The 26540-nt window shown below is 40.6% G+C and overlaps 1 protein-coding gene across 2 annotated transcripts in view; it reads left to right on the top strand.

Annotated features, from left to right (window-relative positions):
- The window catches only part of LOC144679663 (stathmin-2-like), a 58270-nt gene extending 31992 nt beyond the window's left edge, over positions 1-26278 (top strand). Inside the window, exons 1-5 of one of the 2 annotated variants that reach the window (XM_078540263.1) lie at positions 11340-11386; positions 13306-13401; positions 14588-14766; positions 18887-19078; positions 25448-26278. In XM_078540263.1, the coding sequence (XP_078396389.1) occupies positions 11371-11386; positions 13306-13401; positions 14588-14766; positions 18887-19078; positions 25448-25507 (543 nt within the window). In that variant the 5' untranslated portion in view covers positions 11340-11370 and the 3' untranslated portion in view covers positions 25508-26278. Of the gene's footprint in view, positions 1-11339; positions 11387-13305; positions 13402-14587; positions 14767-18886; positions 19079-25447 lie in introns of those variants that run through there. The other variant, XM_078540262.1, reaches the window with a different exon arrangement.
- Positions 26279-26540: the final 262 nt, after the last annotated feature.

Below are 26540 nucleotides of genomic sequence, written 5' to 3'. Positions count from 1 at the left end.
TGTCAACGTGCGTCATTTCACGTTCGAGTGGGTTGGGCACACACCCGCCCACCGAGGTGGTAAATTCTGCCCCAGGAATGCTGATGCCTTGTGGAACCTTCCATAGAAAGCAGTTCCATTCATGCTGAATCTCAGACAGCAGTCAGACAGCAACTATGGCAATCCATTGTAGATTACCCATTGGGGAAACCCAATTACTGAGTATGAAGAGTGGCTTTAGCCAAGCAATTTTGGCATATGTATAGACCTTTTCAGGAACAGACAGGAGAGCAATTGATCTAAGACTGCTGCGCTCAGTGCATGGACCTTTTTATAAAGTCAGATAATTATCCCTTTCTTCCACCCTGCTGGCATCTTCTCAGAAGTCCAAACACAAACAAAAAGTTGATCTTATGTCAACTCTGTCAACTGCTGATGGAATTTGCCTTTATTAGTTTCTGCAGCTTCCTCAGTGGGTGTGTAAACCACAATAATAAGTACCTGCATGTGACAATGCACCATCCTGATATATAAAAGACGATCAGAAATAAGATTCCACATTAGAAGAGATTTATTGAATTAGTGTTGCTCCATTCATGTAGCTGGTTCTTCCAGAATCTCATGGCCTCCACGAGATTATGCCTGTCATTCACATGTCTCACTTCAGTCACTCCAGCAACTGGAATGCTATATCTCTGTAATTCGTATGCTAACTATACCAAGTATCTAACCCAGTTAAGAACACACAGAACAATTGAAGGAAATCTGTAATTCTTCACATATTGGGCCTGGTGGTGACTAATTTGGCCAGACCCACCAGGAAAACCGCTAACCTGCTCATCTGCCCATCAGTGACTAAAAACAAATAATAGTCTCAATGTAGGTATGAAACAGACCTCTGTGAGATAGAAGAGGCAAGCAGAAGGGAAGTCCATGGAATAGCTCAGTAGTCAGTTACTTCTAAAATTCCAGTAGCTCTGATTTTAAGGCTCAATAACAGAACTTAACATTGGGAATACTCACCTTTCTGAAGGTGTTAGCACTGCTTGCCAGGAGATGTCTTGACTGAAGACAGAAACGGGGAACATTTTTACCTTGAGGGGAACTCTGACGTGGACAATGATGTGGCTGAAAGAGATGAAGCAGTTACGAGCAAAGGGAGCAGGAAGGGAATGGACAAAATGAAGTTCCACAATAATTAGTGCTGGATCCCCTTCCATTTCTAACCTATATAAACAATCTAGATACAGGAACCCATGTAAGTTAGTTAAATTCACAGGTAGCATTAAATTAGCAAGCAGTTGAATCTGATAGAAACATAGAAAGTAGGAGCAGGAGAAGGCCATTCGGCCCTCCGTCTACTCCGCCATTCATTATGATCATGGCTGATTATCCAACTCAATAGCCTGCTCCCATTTTCTCCCCATATCCTTTGATCCCTTTCGCCCCAAGAGCTATATCTAACTCCTTGAAAACATAATGTTATGGCCTCTACTACTTTCTGTGGTAGCGAATTCCACAGGCTCACCACTCGCTGGATGAAGAAATTTCTCCTCATCTCAGTCCTAAATGGTCCATCCCATACCCTCAGACTGTGACCTCTGGTTGTGGACTCCCCTACCATCGGGAACATCCTTCCTGCATCTACCCTGTCTAGTCCTGATAGAATTTTATAGGTTTCTATGAGATCCCCCTCACTCCTCTGAACTCCAGCGAATATAATCCTAACCGACTCAATCTCTCCTCATATGTCAGTCCCGCCATCCCAAGAATCAGTCCGGTAAACCTTCACTGCACTCCCTCCATAGCAAGAACATCCTTCCTCAGATAAGGAGACCAAAACTGCACACAATATTCCAGGTGTGGTCTCACCAAGGCCCTGTATAATTGCAGCAAGACATCCCTGCTGCTGTACTCGAATCCTCTGGCTATGAAGGCCAACATACCATTTGCCTTCTTTGCCATCTGCTCCACCTGCATGCTTACCTTCAGCAACTGGTGTACGAGGATACCCAGGTCTCGTTGCACACTCCCCTCTCTCAATTTATAGCCATTCAAATAATAATCTGCCTTCCTGTTTTTGCTACCAAAGTGGATAACCTCACATTTATCCACATTATACTGCATCTGCCATGCATTTGCCCACTCACTCAGCTTGTCCAAATCACACTGAAGCATCTCTGCATCCTCCTCACAGCTCACCTTCCCACCCAGCTTTGTGTCATTTGCAGATTTGGAGATATTACATTTAGTTCCCTCATCTAAATCATTAATATATATTGTGGATAGCTGGGGTTCCAGCACCGATTCCTGCGGTACCCCACTAGTCACTGCCTGCCATTCGGAAAAAGACCCGTTTATTCCTACTCTGTTTCCTGTCTGCCAACCAGTTTTCTATCCATCTCAATACGTTAACCCCAATCCCATGCACTTTAATTTTACACGCTAATCTCTTATGTGGGACTTTGTCGAAAGCCTTCTGAAAGAACAAACCACATCCACTGGCTCCCCCTTATTAACTCTACTAATCACATCCTCAAAAAATTCCAGTAGATTTGTCAAGCATGATTTCCCTTTCGTAAATCCATGCTGACTCTGTCCGATTCTGCCACTGTTTTCCAAGTGCTCAGCTATTAAATCTTTTATAATGAATTCTAGAATTTTCCCCACTACCGACATCAGGCTGACTGGTCTATAATTCCCTGTTTTCTCTCTACCTCCCTTTTTAAGTAGTGGGGTTACATTAGCTACCCTCCAATTTGTAGGAACTGTTCCAGAGTCTATAGAATCTCGGAAGGTGACCACCAAGGAATCCATTTATAGAATGATGAAGTCGCCAAGAAACTGAAGAAGAAACTGGATTAATTTAATACCAGTTAAATGCGAGGTCACATGTCAAACATTAAGGACACAATGAATGGGATCAAACTAACTCAAGTTGACTGGAAGAGTAGCAGCAATGATAGTCAATTAGCACTCACCTTGTTGTGATACAGTAGAGCAGCAATTGATAAGCAAACAGAATATTGAGTTATATTATTAAATTGGTGCAACATAACTGAGGCTAATTTACTTCAATGGAAATAAAAATCGGGAGAGATGTAAAACGGGCTGCTAATTCACTATTGCCTGCGTTGCGCTACTTCCCAAGGTTCCACATGTGAGTGAGTCCAGAACCAAAGGGCTTAAATAAAAGATAGCCACTAACAGGTCAAATGAAGAATTTAGGAGGGATTTCTTTGCAGAGAGAGCAGTGGGATTGTAGAGCTTGCTGGCACATTGAGTGGTTGAAGCAAATTGCATTGCTGCATTTAAAGAGTGGTTGGATGCACACATGAAGGAGAAGGGAGTAAAAAGGATGCAGAAGTATAGCAGGAAGATGCAATTAAAGTGGAAAGGCTTGTACAGTATAAAAATAAGTGTAGACCTTCTGGGGAAGATGAGCTATTAATGTGCTGCAGATTTTCTGTAAGTTAAATCACAACTGACAGACAAGGGAGTATGGGTGCACATTGGTAAATGGCAAGATCAGGACTGAGGTCAGGAAGCAGCAGTTCATTCAAAGAGCGATGAACATTTAAAAAGTCCTTTCAAGTAGGGTATTAAAAACAAAAACTGAAGCCTCCCAAAAAGAATTGTTTGCTCTGATAGACAACAGGGGGCAAATTTTTGTCTTCCTAGTGTCCCATCAGAAGCCTGTTATCGCTGCCAAGTACATGACCCTAGCACAGGCTTGGAAACAAGGCATTCTAAACCTGATAAGGTTGGATCTCATGACCCATATATGAACCACTGTCTGAGTAAAGGCTTGTAAGCAATAAGTCACAAGATGACTTCATGGGCAGAGGAGGGGTTTACTTTGAATACCTATCCCTCAGTGATTGGATAAATGAGATAAATTAGATAGTGTTTGCACTTCAAAACTATGTGGGAAGGTTGGTTAAAATGTTACCTTGATTATCTGAGTAGTGAGGATCAACACATGGTTAAGGAATAAAAACATACTACTTGCTTTATGTTTGGCAATGACAATACCTTGAGGTCACTAAAGAGTTAAAATTCCATGTAGCTAGAGTAAGCATTCTCTGAATACTGTTGTAGACTCTAGTGAGATGTCTATGCTGTTGAGTAGACCTTTTATGAAAAAGACACAAATGAAACTTGATATGGAACACGATAAGGTAATTACTTTGGAAAATCAGTTTATCTGCTGTTTACCCATTCAAGGCATTTTTGTATCCCCTTAACAAAACCTAGTGCTTCCCAGTGTTAGGAAAATACTAATGGCATAAGTGAAAATAATCAAATTGTTCTAAGTTTACAAAGAGAATTTGCCCATCCTACTTGTCAACAGTTAAAATTATTACTAAAAGATCAGGTGTGGTTGATGATGAGTACAGGTATTTGAGACTAATAGAAGAGATTAGTGTGAATTACAAAATCTGTGTAAAGTATCGGAGGACAGCACCATGTCCTATTGTAAGCCTTCCATTTGTGTGTGAATTCAACAAAGTGGTTGCCATGGATCTAAAGGTACAGGACAAATAAATATTTTCATCCTATGTTTTGTTGACTTGATTATAAGATTTAGTATTTCTACAATAGTATGTAGTTAGGACAAGAGGTTTTGTATAGACAAAATAATAAATAAATGGATAGGGTCTGGACTTCGGACACCATCAAACTTTCTGACTGATAATGGAAGTGAATTTACTAATGACATGAATACAGAAGCTGAGAGTCCTTTCAGGAATACACTTCATGAAAGGAATCATGCTGTGATCGATGAAATGATGCTGAAAATTTTAGCTAATCAACTAGACTGTAAATCGACAACAGCTCTTGCATGGGCAGTTTGTGCAAAGATGGTTGGAGATATAGTCTCTATCAATTACTCCATGGGCAAATTGACTTCTGTGCTATGCGATAGTCCTCCTGTTCTAGAAGGTGCTACAATTAGTACAATTTTTTTCTGCACATTTGAATGTTTTACATGCAGGGAGACAGGCTTTTATCAAAGCTGAGCTATCAAAGAAAATTTGAAGCATCGTAAAAGACCATCTGAGACACTGCTCCACTCAGATTTAGTGCACTACAAAAAAGAGGGTTGTAGGGAATGGAAAGGCACTGGTAAGGTATATAGGTTGTGATGATAAGACATTACTTATAAAGCAGTTAAGGTTCATTCCTTACTATTAATCAAAATTAATTACAAAATCTCAGACTCTGAGGCAGCTGATGGAAGTAAATGAACCATGTACTTCAAATCCACATGAGTTTTGTAATGAATTTCCTGAGGAATAGCATGCATTAGATTAAGGGATGAATAGTGATAATGTGAATGATCATAACACATGACAGAAATATCATAAACACAAGACAATTGCCAGAGTGAGTGCTCAGGTGACATATATTTCAGAGGGGTTTAATGAATAGAGGGATGTGACAATTGTGGGACTTGCAGGAAAAGTAGCTAGTAAGCTTGAATGTTGGTTGAATGTTCAGGATGATGGCAAAGAAGTGAGGTTTATGGACTGGCAGAATGGGGTGAAAGAGTGGTGTAGTATTAGGGTGATCAGGATTGAAAGGGTTAATGTGGGACTCGGAAACAGTACCGCCCACCTGATGATGTAAAGGGAGTTACATGACCAGTAGTAGTCTGGTAGCAGTCTGAATGGAGAAAACTCATGGCTTGGACTGAAAGAGACCTTCTGTCTTGTATATCTGTACATCGTTATGTTCTACAATAAATAGTTACTGTTCGGGCTCTATGCCTCTGAACCTCTTCCTTAGTCAACCATGACAACATACAACATGGTGGCAGCAGGTGAAGGATCCCGGAATCTCCAAAAATAAAAATTGAAAAATCTGCAGTCTGACCTGAAAAAATTGCACCAAAATGGAAGACTTTGACAAAAGTTGGAAATTTACAGAAGAGTTCCATAACAGACATGGAGGCAAAGAGGGAGAGAAGGAATCAACTGTGCAGCTCAAAGACTCCACCTTAGCATGTGGAGGTTTATTGAAAATCCCAACCAAAAAGCAGAGTCAAAGAACCTAGTGGCAATCGAGGAAGAGTGAGCAAACCATTAAAAAAAGCTTTAAAAAGCTTCTAAACAAAGAGCTGTAACCAGACAGCTCTGGGAGATGGTTCATTTTAAGTGAGCAACTTGAAATATGCCACAGACCAGGTGCAGATTCACTGTGGCAACTTCATAGTGGAAAAAAAGGGGGAAAAATCAGCCACTAGATTCAATCCTCCAGCGACACCAAAGTAACTAACTAGCCTTATCGTTTTAATGATTTTTCATTAAAGGAGGGTATTTGAAATGACTCCGTAACCGCGGCGGGTATCCGAAAAACCCGGATCAGCAAGAGAAAACTCGATTACTGCAGCACCATTTTAAAAAATTTAAGACAAACCTCTCCTGATCTTAAAACAGCGATGGATTCAAAATTGACTTTGCCAGAACAATTTGGGAAAATGGAAGGGCCAGACCAGACAGATTAGGACACTATGTAGGAGGGGATTTTTAAAATACAGAATTGCATCAGGATTAGGTAATAAATCAGAGGCTGAGCAAATTAATATATTATTGTATTCAATTGGGGCAATTGCTGACTGTGTGATAGCCAGACAAGGCATTAATGGATCACCTGACAAATGTGAAGAGGTCATAAAATCCTTTGATGGTTACATTAACCTACTGAGTATAAAATTTGGAAAGAACAATGTTTAATAGAAGAGCCGGAAAGCCTGGAGAACTTGTGGAAACCTTCATCAATGATTTGTATCAGTTGGCTGAATGCTGTGAATATGGTAATCTTAAGTCTGAGCTGATAGGAGAGCGCATAGTAGTTGGGGTAGCTGACGATACCCTTTCTGACCTGTTTCAATCCAATGAAGATTTAACTTTGGAGAAGGCGATACAGATTGTCTGACGATCTGAGGTCCATCAGCAAAATGGATCCATATTAAAGGCAGAAATTTCCCCCCATCGGGGGGATTGTGCGAGGGCAGGCGCAAACCCGATTGGCACCTCTGTGCTTTAGGGAGATTAGTTTAAGTTATGAAACATTGAAGAAAGGTTTGATTTAAAAAATATTAAGGACATATCCCTTCATGTGAAACTGTCACATGACCTGGGACATGTCTGTTAATTTTTTCAAAAAATTTTATTTAATTAATAAACCCTTCATGAAACCTCATGCTGCCCATGCATGAGGTTTCATGAAAAATGCGAAGGCTGCCTGGGCTCTTCGCCTGCCCGCCAACCTTAAGGTTGGACAGGCAGCATTCTTAATAACTTTAATTACTTTTTTAATGGCCTTAATAGGCCTTTGACAGTTCAGTGAGCATGTAGCCGTGTCGGCTGCGCGCCCGCTGAACTGACAATTTGGATGACACAACGTGACCAATGTCACCACGTGTCAATTTACGCGTCGGTGAGCGGGCCCCGCCCACACGGACCGAAAAATTCTTCCTCAAGAGTGGAAGATAAACCATGCCACAGAACACCCCCAATGATGGTTCAGCTCATTAAACAAAATGTGAAAGACACTCCAGGGCTAAGAAGACCATATGCAACTAAAACTCAAGATGGCGTTAAACCATATTAGCTCTGTGGTGCCAAAAATGCAGCATGAGCAGTGGCCTGCAAGCAAGGCAGAATGCTTCCACTATAAAAAGGCTGGGACACTTTGGGAAAATGTGCAAATCAAAAACCTCTAAACCTAGAGGATCACCAGCGAATCTTCGTAGAAAAAGCCACCAACAAAATAGAAGAGTCACACCAAGACGAAGTACAAAACGCTCCTTAGACGAGATTAAAGATCCTAGATTTACCTTCTAGAATGCTGATATATGCATCAACAGGCACATTATTAATTTTAAATTAGACACAGGAATTGTTCCTGTGTAACAGAACCATAGCTAGCCAACCTCTGGCTGCGGACAGCGGACGCACCATTATATAGCCCAGGAGGGATTGGACTCTGTTATAGGCATGCTTCTGGAACCACTCCATCTTAACTTTTAACCTATTTTCCCAATCCACTTTAACCACCTCTGTCTTCACACCCTTGTAATTGCCTTTATTTAAGTTTTAAGACACTAATACCAGACCTAACTTTCCCACCCTCAAACTGAATGTGAAATTCTAACATGTTATGATCACTCTTACCTAGAGGACCCTTTGCTATGAGGTCACTAATTAATCCTGTCTCATTACATCATTACCAGGTCTAAAATAGCCTTTTCCCTAGTCATTTCCAGAATGCATTGTTTCAAGAAACTGTCCTGAATACATTCTATCAACTCATCCTCTAGGCTGAATTGATTGATTGATTGATCTGATCTATTTGAAGATTATCCCAATACCTTTCTTATAAGTCCCCTTTATTCCTAGATTTATATTCCATCCTACAGTGAAGCTACTGTCAGGGTGCCTATAAATCACTTGCCCCAGTGACTTCTTTCCTTTGCTATTTCTTATCTCTACCCAAACTGATTCTACATTTCTACTGATCTCATCCTTTATTAACAGAGCTTCTCCAGCTCCTTTTCCTTTCTTCCTGTCCTTCCAAAATGTCAAGCACCCTTGAATATTCAGGTCCCAGCCGTGGTCACTTTGTAACTATGTCCCTGTAATGGCTATTATAATCACATCATAAAGAAAGATGGTTGTGGTTGTTGGAGGTCATTCATTTCTGTCCCGGGACATCACTGCAGATCAAGCTCCTCAGGGTAGTGTCCTAGGTCCAACTATCCTCAACTGTTTCAATGACCTTCCCTCTATCATAAGGTCAAAAGTGGGGATATTCGTGGATGATTGCACAATATTCAACATCATTCATGACTCCTCAGATACTGAAGGAGTTCGCCTCCAAACGCAGCAAGACCTGGACAATTTTCAGGCTTGGGCTGATGTGTGGAAAGTAGCATTCATGCCACACGAGTGCCAGGTAATGACGACTGTCTTCAACAAGAGAGAATCTAACCATCTCCCCATGACGTTCAATGGCATTACCATCTCTGCATCCCCAACTATCAACATCCTGGGAGTTACCATTGACCAGAAAACGAACTGGACCAGCCATATAAATACTGTGGCTCTTTTTATTTATTCGTTCATGGGATGTGGGCATCACTGGCTAGGCCAGCATTTAATGCCCATCCCTAATTGCCTTTGTTCAGAGGGCACTTAAGAGTCAACCACATTGCTGTGGGTCTGGAGTCACATGTAGGCCAGACCAGGTAAGGACGGCAGATTTCCTTCGCTTAAGGGCACTAGTGAACCAAATGGATTTTTACAGCAATGGATAATGGTTTCATGGTCATCATCAGACTGTTTGTCTTTAAAAATTCCAGATTTTTATTGAATTCAAATTTTACCATCTGCCTTGGTGGGATTCAAACCCAGGTCCTCAGAGCATTGCCCTGGGTCTTTGGAATACCAGTCCACTGACAATATCACGATACCACCACCTCCCCATTCCAAATTTCCCCTCACATGAACCCTCCCTGCTCCCCACTATTTAGTTTAAAGTCCTCTATACTGCCCTAGTTATATGATTTGCCAGTATACTGGTCCCAGCATGGTTCAGGTGAAGACCGCTCCAATGGTACAGCTCCCTCTTTCCCCAGTACTGGTGCCAGTGCCCCATAAGTCGAAACCCATTTCCCCCACATAAATTAATAAGAGAGGCAATACTAAGGGAATTAGATAGTTGGAGAGTTTGAAGTTTATTTTTAGGTACCAGAGAAGGAGCAACCAGCATTACAACTTAGGTGGATTTGTGCTGAGTAAGGCCTTGCAGATGGTATTAAAATGCTAAAACAAGCCTAGTTTCTAGGGCTTTTGAAGAACCGCTGGGTGATACAGATGCAAGAGTGGGCTCTCTCTCAGATGGAAAAGTAGTCTTAAAAATCTTTTTAGCTCTTTTGACTACATATTAATGGGAGTGTAGGTTAAGCAGAGCAAAGGCAGAGAGAAATGTTTCTGAACCTGCCTCAAAGTGGCAGCAGAAGGAAAACTTTGGAAGTGAAAGAAATGTGTGTATGGTCTGAAAGATGCTTCCGAGGTATGGTTTTCCTTGGGGTCTGTTTTGCTGAAAATAAGTTGTGTTTAACCAAAGGCAGATCCACAATGTTTTATTGGTATCATAAAGGAAAATGTGTGGGCGTCTTTTTGATGCATGTTAATGATTTCTTATGGGGTAGTGCTGCAGGATTTGTGAAATGTATTACGACTAAGATTAGACAGGTATTTAAAATTGAGAGTCAGGCTTGTGAGATTTTTAAGTATATTGGTTTAGATATTAAATAGGTATGGAATAACTTTAAATCAACAATCTTATGTTCCCATCCCAGTTAACCACATAAGGTCATCACAGAAAGATAGCATCATATCAAAAGAAGGGACAGAACAATTTCAAATCTTGATTGGTCAGTTGAACTGGTTTGGACACTCAGACAAGACCAAATGCTATTTTTAATGTGTCGGAGTTGAAGTACTAGAAATACCCTAAAGTAGATAATATTTTAAGGGTGAATAGAACATTAAGAAAATAAAATCTGGATAAAGTTCTCATTTACAGGCGACTCAAAGAACATGTAGCCAATCATTTTATTGATGCTTCACATGCTTATCTTCGTGAACATTCTAGTGCAGCTGGTTTCATAATATTTCTAATGGGTGAGAATGGGAGATGTCCTTTTAGATTGTGAAGCTCAGAAAATAAAAAGGGTTGTTGATGGTACTCTGGCTGTTGAAGCACAGGCTCTTGTGGAGGCAGTGAATATGGGATTCTATTTGTCAAATATATTAAGTCATATTTTGTACAATGGACATACTGAAGATTAGCATATCCATTGAATGCTATGTAGATAATTGCGCAGTGTGGGATAATGTCAACTCTACAAAAAGCGAGTGAGCAAAGGTTACAGTTTGATCTTGCCAGCTTTAAACAAATGATGAAGAGAAAGGAAATCCCTCAAATTAAATGGGTGGATGTCTGTTTGAAGAAATTGTTAGGGTTCAGAGAAGAGGACTGTGTATCAGAATGTAATGCTTTGTACAGAAAATGGAAGCTTTTGATTTTTTTTGACACCCCACGGGACTCCACCCTCCCCCCCCCCTCCCCTAACTAGCTGCTCCCCCTGCAGTATTCTGCACACCCAACCCCTTCCCAACTCCCCATGGGATTCTCCTCCAAACTGACCAACCAGACATCCCCCCACCGACACCTGACACTGTTTCCCCACCCCTGCCGCAAGGGGGTGTGTCCTCCTTCAATCTGACTCTGCTGGACTGCAACACTGGGCTTCAGAGACAACTGCACTGCCTGGATCACGCCCAGCTTGAGTCGGAAGGTATAGGCGAGACAGGCATGGAAGAAATTTCCAGTAAGTAATCCAACGCTGATTGCCACTCTGAGGAAGTTATGGCCTTTTTGGTTGTACATAAGAAGTCTAAATTTAATTAAAAGAGAGAAATCTGTTAACTGTATATGAATTAAATGTTTGACGGTATTCAGCCATTGAGGATTAACTGGGAATTCACTTGTGCTCCTATTTTTAGGATCAGACAAGCTGTAGCAGTTGGGCTTGGAGGTGCATGTTTTTAATGTAAATAAATGTTTATAAGCGTGTTCAGATTAAGCTCTAGTTCTAATCTTCACTGCCTGGCTTTAATGAATGGAACAACAACCTCTACTGTCTCAGCTCTGCAACAGAATAGCCCCGTAACAGGTTATCCCTAGAATCACCCTGTCTTTATCTGAAATTTAAACGACATTCATTTTCTGCTTTAAGTAGTGAGGTTTACATAATCTTTCCAAAACTCAGTGCACTTTTCAATAAGGGGAGACTCTTTTGTTCACTTTTTTGTATGCTGATCAGATTTACATGTAAGTCCACAAAGTATGTCGCTGTATGCTTGCTATTCGTACTCGTCTTGTAGGTGGTAGAGAATCTCGCAGAGCATCTTAATGCCTGCCAAAGAGATGGTCAAGAAAGGAAGCTAATTTTGTTAAAAGTGATAGATACTTATCAGTGCAGTGCTGCAAAATGAAGCTAGTTTATTAAATATAGAACTGAACTCCTAATTGTAGAGCAAAATATCCCACAAACAGGGCTCTATGTAACCATTAGATTAGAAACAGAAGAGAATGGCCACTGAGGCTCCCTCAGAAATTACGAGTCTTGAGCCCTTTCATCATTCTGTGAAGCTTTCTGACCTGATGGGTGCAGATTTTTAATGACTGAAAAATCGATCCTGCAACTTTTAGTATCGGAAGTCATCCCCATCATCATTTAAACTGAATGCTGAAGAAGGTGAGGTAATGTCCGAGCTATCCAAACGAACCCACCACGTTCAGACCAGCTGTTACCTGGTGTGATCTACGCATTTCGGGTTTCACACTCCTCGTCTTTCAAAATCTGACTTCAGTGGAGGAAGTTGGTGACTTAAATGCTCCCGCCCCGACTCCAGTCCTGCCCCCACAAAAATAGGAAGTGTCTGGGGTGGGGCCGGTGGGGCATGCTTAGAACTTCCAGCCATTTCCACTATTTTTGCCATGACAGAGAGGCTCTGGGCCTTTGCATTTCTTTTGGATATTATTGATTATAAAGTGGCAACTTCAGTTGAAATTCCCTGCCTATTTTTTTTTATAATAAATATAAGCATGGGATATTTCCCTAAATACAATTAAATCACACTTTTAAATGACATGTACTACAAACAAGTTCTTTCTGAATCAAGTCTTGGCCTGTTCCCACTGTTATAGTCATCCCCCTGGATGTAATTCTGATATACAATTTTGTTTTAGTCTGAAATAAAGACAAACAGAAAATGCTGGTAAAACTCCGCAGGTCCAACAGCATCTGTGAAGAGAGAAACAGAGTTAATGTTTCGAGTCTGTATGACTCTTTAAAACTAAAGAGAAGTAGAAAGTGATGGAATTTATGCTGTTTATGAGGTGGAGGGTTGGAGCAGGTAATGCAGGAAAGGAGGTCAGCAATAGGTGGGGGCTAAGGAGAAATTGACGAAAATGTCATGGACACAAGATAAAGGGAGTGTTAATGGTAGTGATAAGGGCTGAAGAAGGTGCTGATAGTGCCATAAAGGTAAGAAAGCAGAATGTGATAATAGCAGAACAAGAGTCAGCACTCTGTGAAAGAACAACATGGAACAAGTGACAGATGGCCCTTTTGTTTTAATCTGTCCTTTCTCAGAGTTCCGTTGCGTTTAGTCTTGTAATTTCTGCCATCTATGTAATTAAGGAAACTGCAAGTTAATCATGTTTGCTTTTGTTTTATTGCAGCATATAAGGAGAAAATGAAGGAGCTCTCTATGCTCTCTCTGATATGTTCCTGCTTCTATTCTGAACCACATGCTGCCACATTCTATAACTATGATGGTGAGTCTTTCTTCATGATTGGAAATCTCTGTTCAATCAATATAACAGGAATCAGTTACTCATAACAACTATAAAGATATGACAGAACCAATTACAGTAACGGATGCATTTTATGTTTCTGACAGTAGTTTAGATGGAGCCATTTTGACTTCCTTAAAGTTATTGTTGTTCTGCTAATTAACTTGCCCTCAAGAAGTAACCATTCGGTAAAGATAACCACTCTCCTTTTAAAAAAAAATACTTTCTCTTTTCAGTATAATAATGTGATAAAGCCAGGAAAATGTTACTGTGTAGGACAAGGATGAGCATTAAACTCAACCAAACTGTGTAAAAATAACTTGGGCTTGTTTGGATAAAGTAGGGCCAGGGTTTTCCCAGTTGGGGAGGCAGGGCGGGGCCCGCTCGCCAACACATGGTGACGTCAGGCGGAACTCCCGACGTCACCGCGCCCCATTTAAATTTTCAGGTCAGCAGGGGCTCAGCAAAATCAGCTGTGCGCTCGCCAACCTGTCAATGGCCAAGAGTCATTTAAGTAATTAATGGACCTGCCCATCCAACCTTAAGGTTGGCAGACAGGCCAGGAGCCCCAACGGGCAATAGAAAAAGCATGAAACCTCATCCACGGGCAGGATGAGGTTTCATGTAGGTTTTTAAAAATTTAATTAAAGTGTTTTTAAAAGTTATGGACATATCCTAACTCATGTGACAGTGTCACACGAGGGGACATGTCAGGGAATTTTTTTTTCTATTTTTAATATTTTTTAACGTACAGCCAATCTCCCTGAGGCAGCACTTTGCCTCAGGGAGATGAGTGCGCTCTTTTGTGCGCATGCGTGAAAGAGTGCACTCTCAGCTGAGGGAATGCCCCCCCAGCCCGCACAGGGAGCGCATAGCACTTCCGTGTGGACATCTCACTGGGAGGGCCTTAATCAGCCTACCCACGTAAAATGGTGGACCGATCGGAGGCCCGCCTCTGCCCGCCCGCTCTTCAACATTGCCCCCGACAGGGGGAAAATTCTGCCCTAAGAAATAAACTGACGTTTCACTCAATTCATGTGGTGACATTTTGGGCACTATTCGTTCTGGTTATGCTCAGGATCATATTAGGGCTGTTTTCAATTGACGCAATGATTCAATGCAAAATAGTTATTGTAAAACGCATGTATTTATATTAAATATTCTTCAGACATGCAAGTTAAACAAATCAACAAGCGTGCCTCGGGTCAGTCCTTTGAGGTGATCTTGAAGCCACCTTCTCCAGAAGCAGCACCAGCACTGGATCGCCCCCTCTCTCCTCCAAAGAAGAAGGATCTCTCTTTGGATGAGATCCAGAAGAAGCTTGAGGCTGCTGAAGACAGGAGGAAGGTAAAAATAATGCTTTGGGTCATACCAAACATAATTCCACTTGCAAAAAATAAAATGAAGGGCTCCCTTGATGACTGCATGTGGCCATACAAATTGGGGTTCAATCCATGGTCTGTGGAGTTAGTTCGCCTCAGCCAGCTAGCAATGGGAATGTTACAATTGCCTATTATGCATATATGGATGTAAGGTGAGGACAGAATGTGCTTGACCTATTATGATTTCCTTTATTGGAAGTTCACCAATGATCACTGTCCAGATTCCAACATGGTTATTTGAGGGAGGTACGGGGCAACCATTGGAATCCTGAAACAGTCTCTTAATTGAGGTAGTGCCTTCAGGAGAACAAGGTGGGGTGAGGGGGTAGGGGGGAGAATTTAAGAAAAGTGATATTTTGTGTTAACTCAAATTTATGATATTACTTAATAGTATACCTTGGTTCCTGATATTGTGGCTATTGCTATCAAACTCATTTTTCTATAAAGTCTACAGAACTGATTAAAAGCTCATGATTCAGTTACTGAAAGGTGGGTTGATATGTTTTGTGTATAAAAGCAGGTCTGTACCAATCGCAAGCCTTTCAGTTGATTTCTGCTATCTGATTAGTGTGCTTTCTGGTTGTCATTTAAATCTTCATTAAAATGTTTATATGCAATTTCTTTTGGTGCTTGAGGCTGCTAAGTCAAATGCAACTTCAACGGAACCAAGGGAAAAGGCCTGAGTGTCAGTAAAATGAGTTCTCAACCAATCTCAGCCTGCCTTCAGTCTTGCCCATAATCTACTTATGAATAATTTAGGTCCATTCAGCATTGCATGATGTCTATGATCATAGTGAATTTAGGAACAAAAATGCCAATTCCCATTATGCATCAACATTTAACACCAGATTTGGGAATAATATTGTATATCATAATTCCAGATTAATGTTTTGACTGAGAGCTATGTGTTATTGGGCCATACATCAAACATAATTTTAAAAAAATGAAACCAAACTCAGAAATTAAAGTTTGTTGCTGAAGGCCCAATGCAATAATGATAATAACTGAGAGTCTGTGCTACACATTAATGACTGTAGTTGCCTTATAATTTGTTTTAATGGCAGAGGCAGTTTTATTATATTCCCAAGGAGAGGTGGTCAAACATTCAATATTTGTAGTATTTAATGTCAGCTCACTGTTAATTAAAATCATAAACCAAGATTTAAACAAAAAATCAAAATGGCGACAACTTTGATGCAATCCACCAAGGGCAGCACAATCCTACTGAAGCCAATATTCGATTTACTTATCATAGTGACACTGCAGAGCGAACCTCATTATTTCAAACTCCATGGAGCGTACAATCAGGCAAGGTGAGAAAACAGGCATCCGACTCGAGCTCTCCCTGGCCCCACTGGGTTGATTAGATTTAAACTACCCTTTAGGTGTCTGAGTGAAGCAGCTCAATTTGTACCAATTAATGCCAGATTGGGTATGGTTTATGCTGTGTATTTGTATTTCTAATGTTGCTATCAAAGCTAATTTCACTTTAGAGACTTTGCTAGTAAGAAAAATGTGTAAGGTCGTTTTTATTCATCTATGTGCCTGAATAATTAGTTTTGGAAGTCTGCTCGATAATGGGGGCTTTGACGACAACTCCAATCTTGTTCTTCCCTTATCCTTTAGGATCTTGTTTCCAGCAGTCAGGACCATCCTCCCTATCCCAAGGAAGATGAGGCCAACTGATATCCTGACACCTTTGCCAATCTACATGTTTGTTATGGATTTCTCTTTAATGCAAAACATAAACACTTTATATGCAGTATACTACCCCTCACTATAACATGACTTTGGTTCTGTTCTTTTCACCCTGAATCCCATGTCATGTACAATTTAATTTATTTTTGGTCAGCCATTTGTCTGAAATATGTATAATTCTATCAACTTTCAAAAAGGTTTCTAAAACAAGCTCCTGAGAAATTCACATAGGCAGCGTTTTCACTTGCTTGATTTGTATCTCACAAAAAGTAACTATGCACCTGAAAGTCAAATACACTGGTAGAACATTGCAGCTTCATTACCTTATTAGGTTAGATTCACAATGTTTTCATTCCAATTTGGCACATTAGCTAAGTACATATTTAATGACTGCCTTTGTCATAATTAGCCTTCATGAATACTTGAAAATAGATTCAACCCTTGTTGGTAATGTGACACTGCGTTTATTATGTAAATGACGATGAGAAATTGGTAGCTTCTCACACAGTGCCATACTTTGTCAGTCGGACTTTAAAGAACAAGTTTCAATGTTTGAAGACTAGCAAAGGGATACAGTACCTCATGCTGTAACATAGATTGATTAAAGCACTGCTCACTGTAACATGTTAATAAGCATACAGTGGCCCCTCAGTGTGACTCATTTGTTAATAAGGATTCTATACCCACTATATCACATTGTTTATTATAATACTGTTCCCCCCCACCATTGACCTGGTAATTCAACTTTGCATAATACTACTGTTCCTACAAAATCTATGACTTACCATGAGGAATACCACAGGAGATCGATGACTATTACATAAGCATAGAAAGCCAGAACACTGGGTATTCTGACTGACAAACCATCAATTCAACAGCATTATTACTTGTATCAAATGCCCCAAGCACCATGTAAACACAGATTAGATGGAAAATAAAGTTCCCTCTATTCAATTCTGCTTAGTCAAATACTTCCAAGTCATGGATAGCATGAGTTGATTATAGAATAAAAAGAATGTACCCCCAGTCCATGATTTTCCTACCAGGAGCAATGAAGACCAATGAAGTAAAAACTGGCCTATAATTCCCCAATTTATCCCTGATTTCTTTTTTGAAGGGGGTATCATATTTAATGGTAAAAGCAAAATACATAAATTCCGTCACATTTCTACTTCCCTTTAGCTCTGAAGAAGGGTCATATGGACTCGAAACGTTAACTCTGTTTCTCTCTCCACAGATGCTGTCAGACCTGCTGAGGTTTTCCAACATTTTTTGTTTTTACTTCATACTTAATGGTGTTTATGCTGTTTTCCTGGGGTCTCCCTGCTTCATCCAGATGAAGTTGAGAATCCCTGAGGAAATTCACCTGCAGCATTTATTAACTATTTTTGCTACTCCCCTCACTCTCCATTACAAACTTCCCACTTTATTTTTAACAGTCCTACCTTTATTTTGTATATCCTTTTTTATTGTTAATATTCCTGTAGAGAACAGTGTCATTGTCCTCTAGGTTCTTCTCTTTTTATATGGTCTTCCTTTTTACAGTTTCCTATATACTTTATATTTATATCTCCTTCCATTTTATTACCTGATGATCATCTTATTCACCAACCCCTTCACCACATATTCAACAGCCCTTTCACCACATTCCTTTTCATTTCTTGTTAGAATATTCTTGATTTTCACTCTTTCCAATTGTGATTTTAGATATCTCTCATTGCTGCTCTGTTTACCAATTTCCCTACTATCTAATCTAGGGAAGGTTCTTTTTAATTTCCCTACAATTAGCGTTTTGTACAGATCAAGTCTTTGACTTTTTCTATTCTCACAAAGAACCTAATTATATTGTAACCACTGCTTCCCAAGGGATGAAATGGTGCATTTTGCTTTTAAAAAATTCTCATCATTGCTGCTTTCATAAACTGATGAAAAAAGATTTTTGCCAAACACGTTTCTTTAATGATGAGCATGTAATTATGGATGAAGTTGAACCCATTTCTTGGAGATGGATTTGCTAGCTTATGGATTTCAGTTTTCTCTTTAAGAGAACAGTTGTTCCATTGAGACGACTTATGCTTGCTGCATTTATACTAATGAATGTGGCTTCACTTCTATGATAGTGTCCTGCACTAACTAATAACACTTGTTTTGTACTGAAATTAACGTTTTCTAATCTGTACACTGATGTTTCTGCAATTTATAATCAGAATACTTAATAAATCACTCAGTGAATCACAGCACACAGAAGATGGTGCAATCATTTTAAAAGGAAAATAGAAGTGAATCCTATACTTTATAGCACCTTGCAGTATTGTTTCAATGATGTGTATACATGTGCACACAGTTAAACAGAGCTGCCATATTTTCATATTTTCTGTTGTCTGCAGTCCCAGGAGGCCCAGGTTCTTAAGCAGCTTGCAGAAAAGAGGGAGCACGAGCGAGAGGTCTTGCAAAAGGCTATGGAAGAGAATAATAATTTCAGCAGGACTGCAGAGGAAAAACTGATCATTAAGATGGAACTGAACAAGGAAAACCGCGAGGCTCATTTAGCTGCTCTTATGGAACGTCTCCGCGAGAGGGTAAATATTGAGCAGAGATTTGTTTAACACAATCTACAGCTATACTTTCCCTCATGTTCAACTTCATTGCCTAGGTGGGAATGTAGTAGAGTACATCGACCACCTGTTGTCAACCTAATCTGATTCCCATCCCTTTGTGATGAGCTGTAAAATGGGTGGGCAATCCACTCTTCCACATTACAACCCAGCTAGTGAAGTTGAAAATTACCTGTCTCTATCACATTCTCTGCCTGCTAGTAATTTTGCTCACATCTAAATTCAAATACTTCACCACAATTTTAAAAAGCTTCGCAAGCTCTGAACAACAGTACATTCCTTTTTATTATTAGCACTGATGGCATGTGTTCATAAACTTCAGGAGATTATTCATCCCACATCATGTCCTCATACGATGTTGCTTCACATTCATTTTTACTCAACAAGTTACATTTATATAGTGCCTTTCAAATCAGAGACACTTTACAGAAAAGTGGAAGAAACAGAGCAGGTATAGACATTATGGAAGGTGATCACAGTCATGACTGAATAGGCAAATTTTGACAAGAATTTGAAGGTGGGGTAGGAGGCAATGAGATAGATTGATTTGAAAACAGAGTGCAGGGCCATAAGGGCTGAAGGCTTTCCCATCAGTGGTAAAGCAGGGTAGAAGAAAGGATGGTGGAAGGACAGAGGCAGAAGTAAGCAAGGTGTTTCCTAGAATATAGGGCTGAAGAAGATTACCCAGGTATAGGCTTTCTTTTTCTAAACTGTCTGTTTATTGGTGGGTTTTTGTGGTGCTAAAAAGAGGGAACAAAGGGCTTGGTCCAGATTTTGTAGTCAGTGGTGAAACATGGACCCTTGCCACTGACCTCAAAAAAAAAGCTGCCCACAATGATTTGGTGATCTCTGTGGCGTGATTTTTTTCCCCTTTCCTGATGGCAGTTTATAATTAGCACTGAGTCAAGGGAATTCAGCATCAGTGATGTCAGCAAAGAGGTAGGCAACCAATCATATTAAAGTATACATGCAGACAACTAACCAGGCAGTTAAAAGCACTTAAAATCCTTCGCTTTTAATATTCAGACAGCCAAATAATGGCTTCATTAGATTAATATAGAAGCTGAAATAAAGATAAACAATTTTTAAAATGGAAAAAAGATTAAACTGTAATCTTTTTAATCATAATGGAGGAATTTGACATTCTTCAAATATGACATTAGCTTTTCAGGGCCGGTGAAGGTGTTTATTAGTAATTGTGAAGTTAGGATCACTGACTGCACCTTCTGGATTTCCTTGTTATTCTGTGCACATCCAGTCTCCAGAAGTTGCTATCCACTTCAGTGAAGTAATGTAGGCAAACACTGACAGTTTTGCATCATTACTACTGAAATGTATAGGCCCTTGTATTATACCATTGCGATTCAGCCCCATCACATGGCATCAGAATCTTTCACCGAGAAAATCACCATTACTGCCAATTGTGCTGTAAGGAAATTAGTAGATGTGGCCAAGCTGTTCACACAATTTCCCCCATTTAGCAGCCAAAACCCGGATCAGGAAATACTGCCACCATATAAGTGGTAGTAAGAACAGTCTTAGTGGTGGCTACCACATTGAGGAGGCCATTATTGGAAATCTTTATCACATGCTCCTGGAGACTTGTTCAGATGGTGACTTTTGGTTGTGGCTCTCAGGAGCTGCACTGAAAAGATCACCTGTCATTTACAATGCATTGTGGGGAAATTAAAATTTTAGAATGGAGAGATGAATTCCCAATGGTAAACCTTCTCTTGTATCTACGAAAATGGTTGTTTTCAATGCAGTAGTGTCCATTCCACACTGTTTATAAATTTTTCCATGAAGGAATTCATTAGAAGGCTTACCACAGACAGGAAGCTCATATCTACAAGGATCAAGGTCTTATCAGTTGTTAAAGTGACCACAGCACAGAATCTTGGGGGTAATTTTAACCTAAATCGCCAAGCAATTTTGCACCTCTCCTAATATTGCACTCCAGTGAAGTCAATGAAGAGTAAAATCAGTCTGGGTGTAAATTCAGCATTGCATCCGATCCAGTCACCTCCCCGTTGGGCAGGATAGTTTAAACTTGGCCCTTTGTGTCATGCTACTTCCAGTGGCCTGCAATGCATAGCCATTTCACAGTGCATCACTAATTTAATAAGGCAGTAGATATTCTATTCAGGTTGACATTACAATTTATATCCTTCCCTATGCAAAGCAACAACAAATGAATGGTGAACTTACAGAAAGTAACTGACAGCCCAGATGACAACTTTTCTTGAATGCCACCTATAGAAAGGTATTTTCCTATTAATATGCCGCTAGTGTAGGAATCCCACCACCCAATCCTGTATGTGATGCAGGAAGCTGGCACCATGCTTTTGTACAATTAACTGTACCAACATTGATGAGCATGAGCACAGTTTTAGGTTGATTTATTGGATACCCACTGCAGCCAGTGACACCTCTCCAGCATTCAACCTTCACAATAAAGATTAGGTACAACAAAGATTGTAGATCCATCAGAAGTGTTGTGGAGGACATGTTGAAATCCAATTTTAGGTGTTTTAACAGGTCCCTAAACCATTTAAGGATGACTTTTTACTTTGTGGTTTTGCAGCAGAAATGCTAAGGTAACTGACTTCAAAGGCACGCATTCCTTATCAATTCTAATTAAATCATGGCTGTGAAATCATGTAAAGGGCTTTTGTTTTAACTCTATGGTTGTACCTTAGATTAGAATTTGAATATTTCAGTGCCTTATGCAAAGTGGAAAGTCCATCATCAGATCCATGTTCAGACCAAGAATGGTCAAGACCAATGGAGTAACCCCTTCTACCTACTTCTTTGCTAATTGATGCTGTTAATCTCTTACTTCTATTTGGTACTTTCTCAGTGACCGAAAGAGGTGCTGGGACTCCTGAAGGACACACTTCCAGTTGTGTCTTTCTTGTGCTTTGCAAAAGTAGCAAGAACCTAGCCTAAAGTTCCTTGTGTGCTGGCATCAGGTAAGGTACAGCAGTGTCAGTATCTAGAGAAGTGGAAATATTTGCAACCATTCCTTGCAGTTCACTACTGGTGGCCATAGATTCATTTGTGCTAATCTTTGGCTAAAGAACACACCACAAATAGTTCCAATTAAGTCTTTAAAGCTCAATTCTATGGGCCTGTTAAGTGTGTCTCATAGTCAATCATCGGAAGTAATGGCAGCTATCATACAAGAAACCATAATTGCCCTCAGGACCTCATTCTGATATTTTATGGACTGTGACATTCTGCAGGATGTCTGCAGACACTGGCAAGCTTCCAGCATAGGGCCAGATTTTTGCTACTGAGGTAGCTCGAGTCGGGAAATTTCCCAACTCGGCAGACTCACCTCTGTTTAAAGGGCCTAACTTTTGCTTTGAGGGGATGGGACCAGGATAGAGATGGGCCCACCAACCCCAGAAACAGATCAGAGGTGGCCAATAAGGTGGGCAAGTGCCAGGGCAGGCTGGTTCACAGGCCTGCCTTGGTTTTCTGGGGCTCCATCCCAGTTATTTTAGAAACTTTAGGCCTACTATCCCTCACTCTTCATACCCCTTAACTCCCCATGGAACCTCATAATTTCCATGCCAACTCATGCTGCCCAGCTAACCCAAATGCACCTTCAGCCCCTATGCCACCTCCATAACCACTTGCTGAGTCTGCACCATGGGCAGACCTCAGGAGCCACGCAGAGATGAAAAAAATAAACTTCTAGCAACCTAACACAGCTTTCACTCATACAAAGTTGATAGTGGGGGAAAAAACCCCATTCATGAAACCCATTCAAAGCTTTTAAATTTCCTCATGTGGTTAATCTCTCATAAAAACAAACTTTTCTAACCTACACCAGATGATCTGTCAATCAAAGCAGTCCAGCAGAGGATTTTTTAAACACTGACTTGACTGCTTGATCCTAGTTTTTATCATGTTTAGAGTGGAGGATTTTTAAAAATTCAGATCATGACATTTGAAATAGACTTTATCCACCTTTCACCCTACTCCTGTCAATTCAGGACTCCCGCACTATCGGTTAAGGCCCTTGCAACAGCCAATACGGGGTCTGTTTGAACTTGACACTAAATTCAAATGGCCCTTGTGAGTTCGGGTTTCCCTTGTGTGTGAATCACGCCTTACCCCCTTCCCCCTGCCAGCAAAAGTCAGATCTTTTGAGTTGTGAATCTCTGGAATTTTCTACCCCAATGAGCTATAAAGGCTGAGCCATTGAATATATTCAAGGCTGAGATAAACAGATTTTTTGAACCAAAAACCTGCATCTGTCTAATCTGTCTATGTCTGGGTTGTAGGAAGTAAGCAGGAAAGTGGAGCTGAGGCCAAGATCATATCAGCTATGATCATATGGAATGGTGGAGCAGGCTCGAGACGCTGAATAGTGTACTGCCCTTATATTTTTAATCTCTGCTATCACTCAACCTGCTTGGCTGAGGTTTGTCAGTTTACAGCCCACCACTAGGTGGAGCATGAAACAATAGTAAGCCACTGCTCAGAAAGAATGGGGAACTGAATATAAAACTGATTCTATTGCTTGTCTTCATGGTTGAGGCAGGGCTATGTCATTTTATGATTTTGCTTTTAAAAAAAAACTTGTGATTATACCATCATTCTTCTGGAAAGTATTTTTATTTTTGCTCCAGCCCATCTGTGACCAAGCCAATCTACCTCCTTCAATATTAGCTGGAGTGACAGACATGAGTTTAATAGTGAGTGGGACCTATTTTACCGTCACCATGCTGTCCAAGAGGCAGACATGGAGGTAGAAAGGACGCACAGTAAATGGCAACTGGACTTGTCCCGAGGTGCATCTCTTCCCTCTCTACACTCTGGAATGTAACACAAAAAACAGAGATGAAATGAGAAATTCTTCAAAAGATGATCCCATTCAAATGCCCATTCCAATTCCAGACACCCTGAGATGCCAAATAAACACAAACACTTTAGTGAGAGCGGCAAACTTTAGCTGCCTGAAATAGGCACAAACCTTGTGGCATGTCCATGCCAGCCAGTTGTTGCGAGCATCTGGAGACCCAAACTGAGAGTTGTAGGTGGCAGAAGGATTCCTGGCTGCAGCTTACTGGCTCTGGGAGATAGGAATTTAGCCAAATCCCACACTGAGAATGCTGACAGGCTGGGTTTGGTAGGGGGAGGGGAAGGGAGAGGGGGTAGTTATTCCAGGGGAAGGGCCTCTTATGGGCTTGCAGTGAGCTGGGGGTTTTTTGTAGACCCAGGAGAACCAGCTGTTCCTGAATATACAAAAATAAAAACTGCAAAGTTTCTGGGCTGTTCTCTGAGCAAACTCCAATGGTCCACCTAAGGACAGCTGCTGAGGCTGCTCAACAGCCTAATGACAGGTACAAATGAGCAGAGTAGGCACTGCACAAGTTTCACTCTCTAATACCTGAAAATCATTAAACCAATATGCATCCCTGGTCTGCATATTTAAGCAGCCTCCTTGCTTGAGGGGGACAGAATGCTAAAAATGGAAACAGGCAGGATTCTGGTATCAATGGGCAGCCAAGATGTCCCCACCCCCTACCCACCCTATTTTCAGGGGAGAAACAGGTAGCTTACTACTAAAAAATTGTCCACACCACCATCTCCAATTTTAAAAAAGGCGAGAGAAACCTACTTGCACTAACAAGTTTCCTTAGAGGTAATATTGACTTTGGCCAATAGTGCAAAATGGGCAATATTGAATCACCCACACATTATAATCTCTCCTGACAGTGGAAATGAAAATCAAGAGATGGATAAAAGGCAGTACATTTGATATCACCCGTTTTACACTTGTCCATAATCAATCTTGCCTCCCTACTGAGATAAGGAATCATAGTGTTACGAACAAAACCCATCAAAACCTCTATCACAGGGCCACCTACAGGCTTAATGCATATCGCAGTTAAATCAGAGCCACTTCTACATTGAGATGTCTATAGGACGAGGCTCACGTCAGTTGGCAATGCATTTGGAAATGGAATGCTGTGATCCACCTATTATTTGTAATATTTAATAGATATATAAACAGGTAATATTAGCAATCCTACTGACAAAATAATTAATTAAGCATTCTTTGCTTCTGGCTATGTCTTTTTATCTGATATTCACTTTTTTCCTTGTTTTTCTCTGTAATTACTTCACTTGGACCTGGGTTGCAATTTGCCTCATGATGAGGGCAGCAGTGGGTGATGTAATGTCTGCTGCTATGTGTCATTCAACAGGTGATGATCATGTTGCACCATTGTCACTAATACTTATTAGTGACACAGTGCACTGCTGTGAGACTACATGAGCATTACACTTAGTAAACATGTCCCATTATCCTCACAGGAGAGGCATGCCACAGAGGTCCGCAGGAACAAGGAACTTCGGGAGGAGATCTCCGGCTGAGAGCTGATGTCTGATGCATTTCATCATCCTGAACAAAGCCTTCCGCCCGTATATTCTGGATAGTGATACATTAGTATGGGTGTCATAAGACATGGTTTAAGAAAAATCAATAAGTCAATTAATATAATCAAAATTTTAGTTTAAAAAAAAATACACAAAAGAAAGTGAACCAATCAATTTGCAAGATGATTTGCTTGATGTGGAAACACAACTTGGGTCTTGTTTTGTAAATACCAACTTTTTTGTTAACAATATGAGTCTGGCGTGATACAAGCTGTTACATATCTTACTGCGTCCTGCAACAGGTTTTTTATGTTGTCTCCTTTCACTGATTTAACTTTGCTCTATCTGTTCTTTGGAAGCTCTATACTCATCAGTTTATAGAGAGAACCTGAGGAATATCAAGGTCAGATAGTCAATGGTGCTAGTGATTTCTGCGTACACATCAACCCAGAACTGCCATGTTCTGTATCCCACAACACACGCTGGCCTTGACCCTTCACACTCAAGCAACTTGGTCTGTTTTTTATTTGTTCAAATCCCGTTGATCTGTGAGCAGGGCGTTGTACTGTTCTTTTTGAGGGAGGGGGGGGATTGTGCCAAGTAAGGTCATTAAGAGCACCCAAGACCCTACAAATTGGTTCCAGCTGTTAAAGTTATTACCTAAGAAGGTTGCTGCCTGCTTATTCTAATCTTCATTTGTGGTATTTTCATGTATGTCATTGTGAGCAAGCTGTGATAATAAAGAATGGAGTTCTGTGAACTGTAAAATGTACAGCCTGTTCATTGCTTTATTCTCCTCTGAACACTGTTGTTTTCATACCACAATGACAAACTTGTGATCACTGTAAAAGAATCTGGTTTGTTCAAAGTGCATCAGCAAAGCATTTCCCGATGGTTCAGCTGGCAGACTGTGGTACCAGGACATTAGTAACAGATGTCAGCTATTCAGCCCTTGGCTGCTCCACCATTCAACCAGAGCACGGCTGATATGTACCACAACTCGATTTACCTGCCTTTGCTCCACATCTCA

This window comes from Cetorhinus maximus, chromosome 4 (assembly GCF_964194155.1).
Source record: "Cetorhinus maximus chromosome 4, sCetMax3.hap1.1, whole genome shotgun sequence".
Taxonomy (NCBI): Eukaryota; Metazoa; Chordata; class Chondrichthyes; order Lamniformes; family Cetorhinidae; genus Cetorhinus; species Cetorhinus maximus.
Note: the sequence above shows the minus strand (reverse complement) of the source record. Positions and strands in the feature narration are given on the sequence as shown.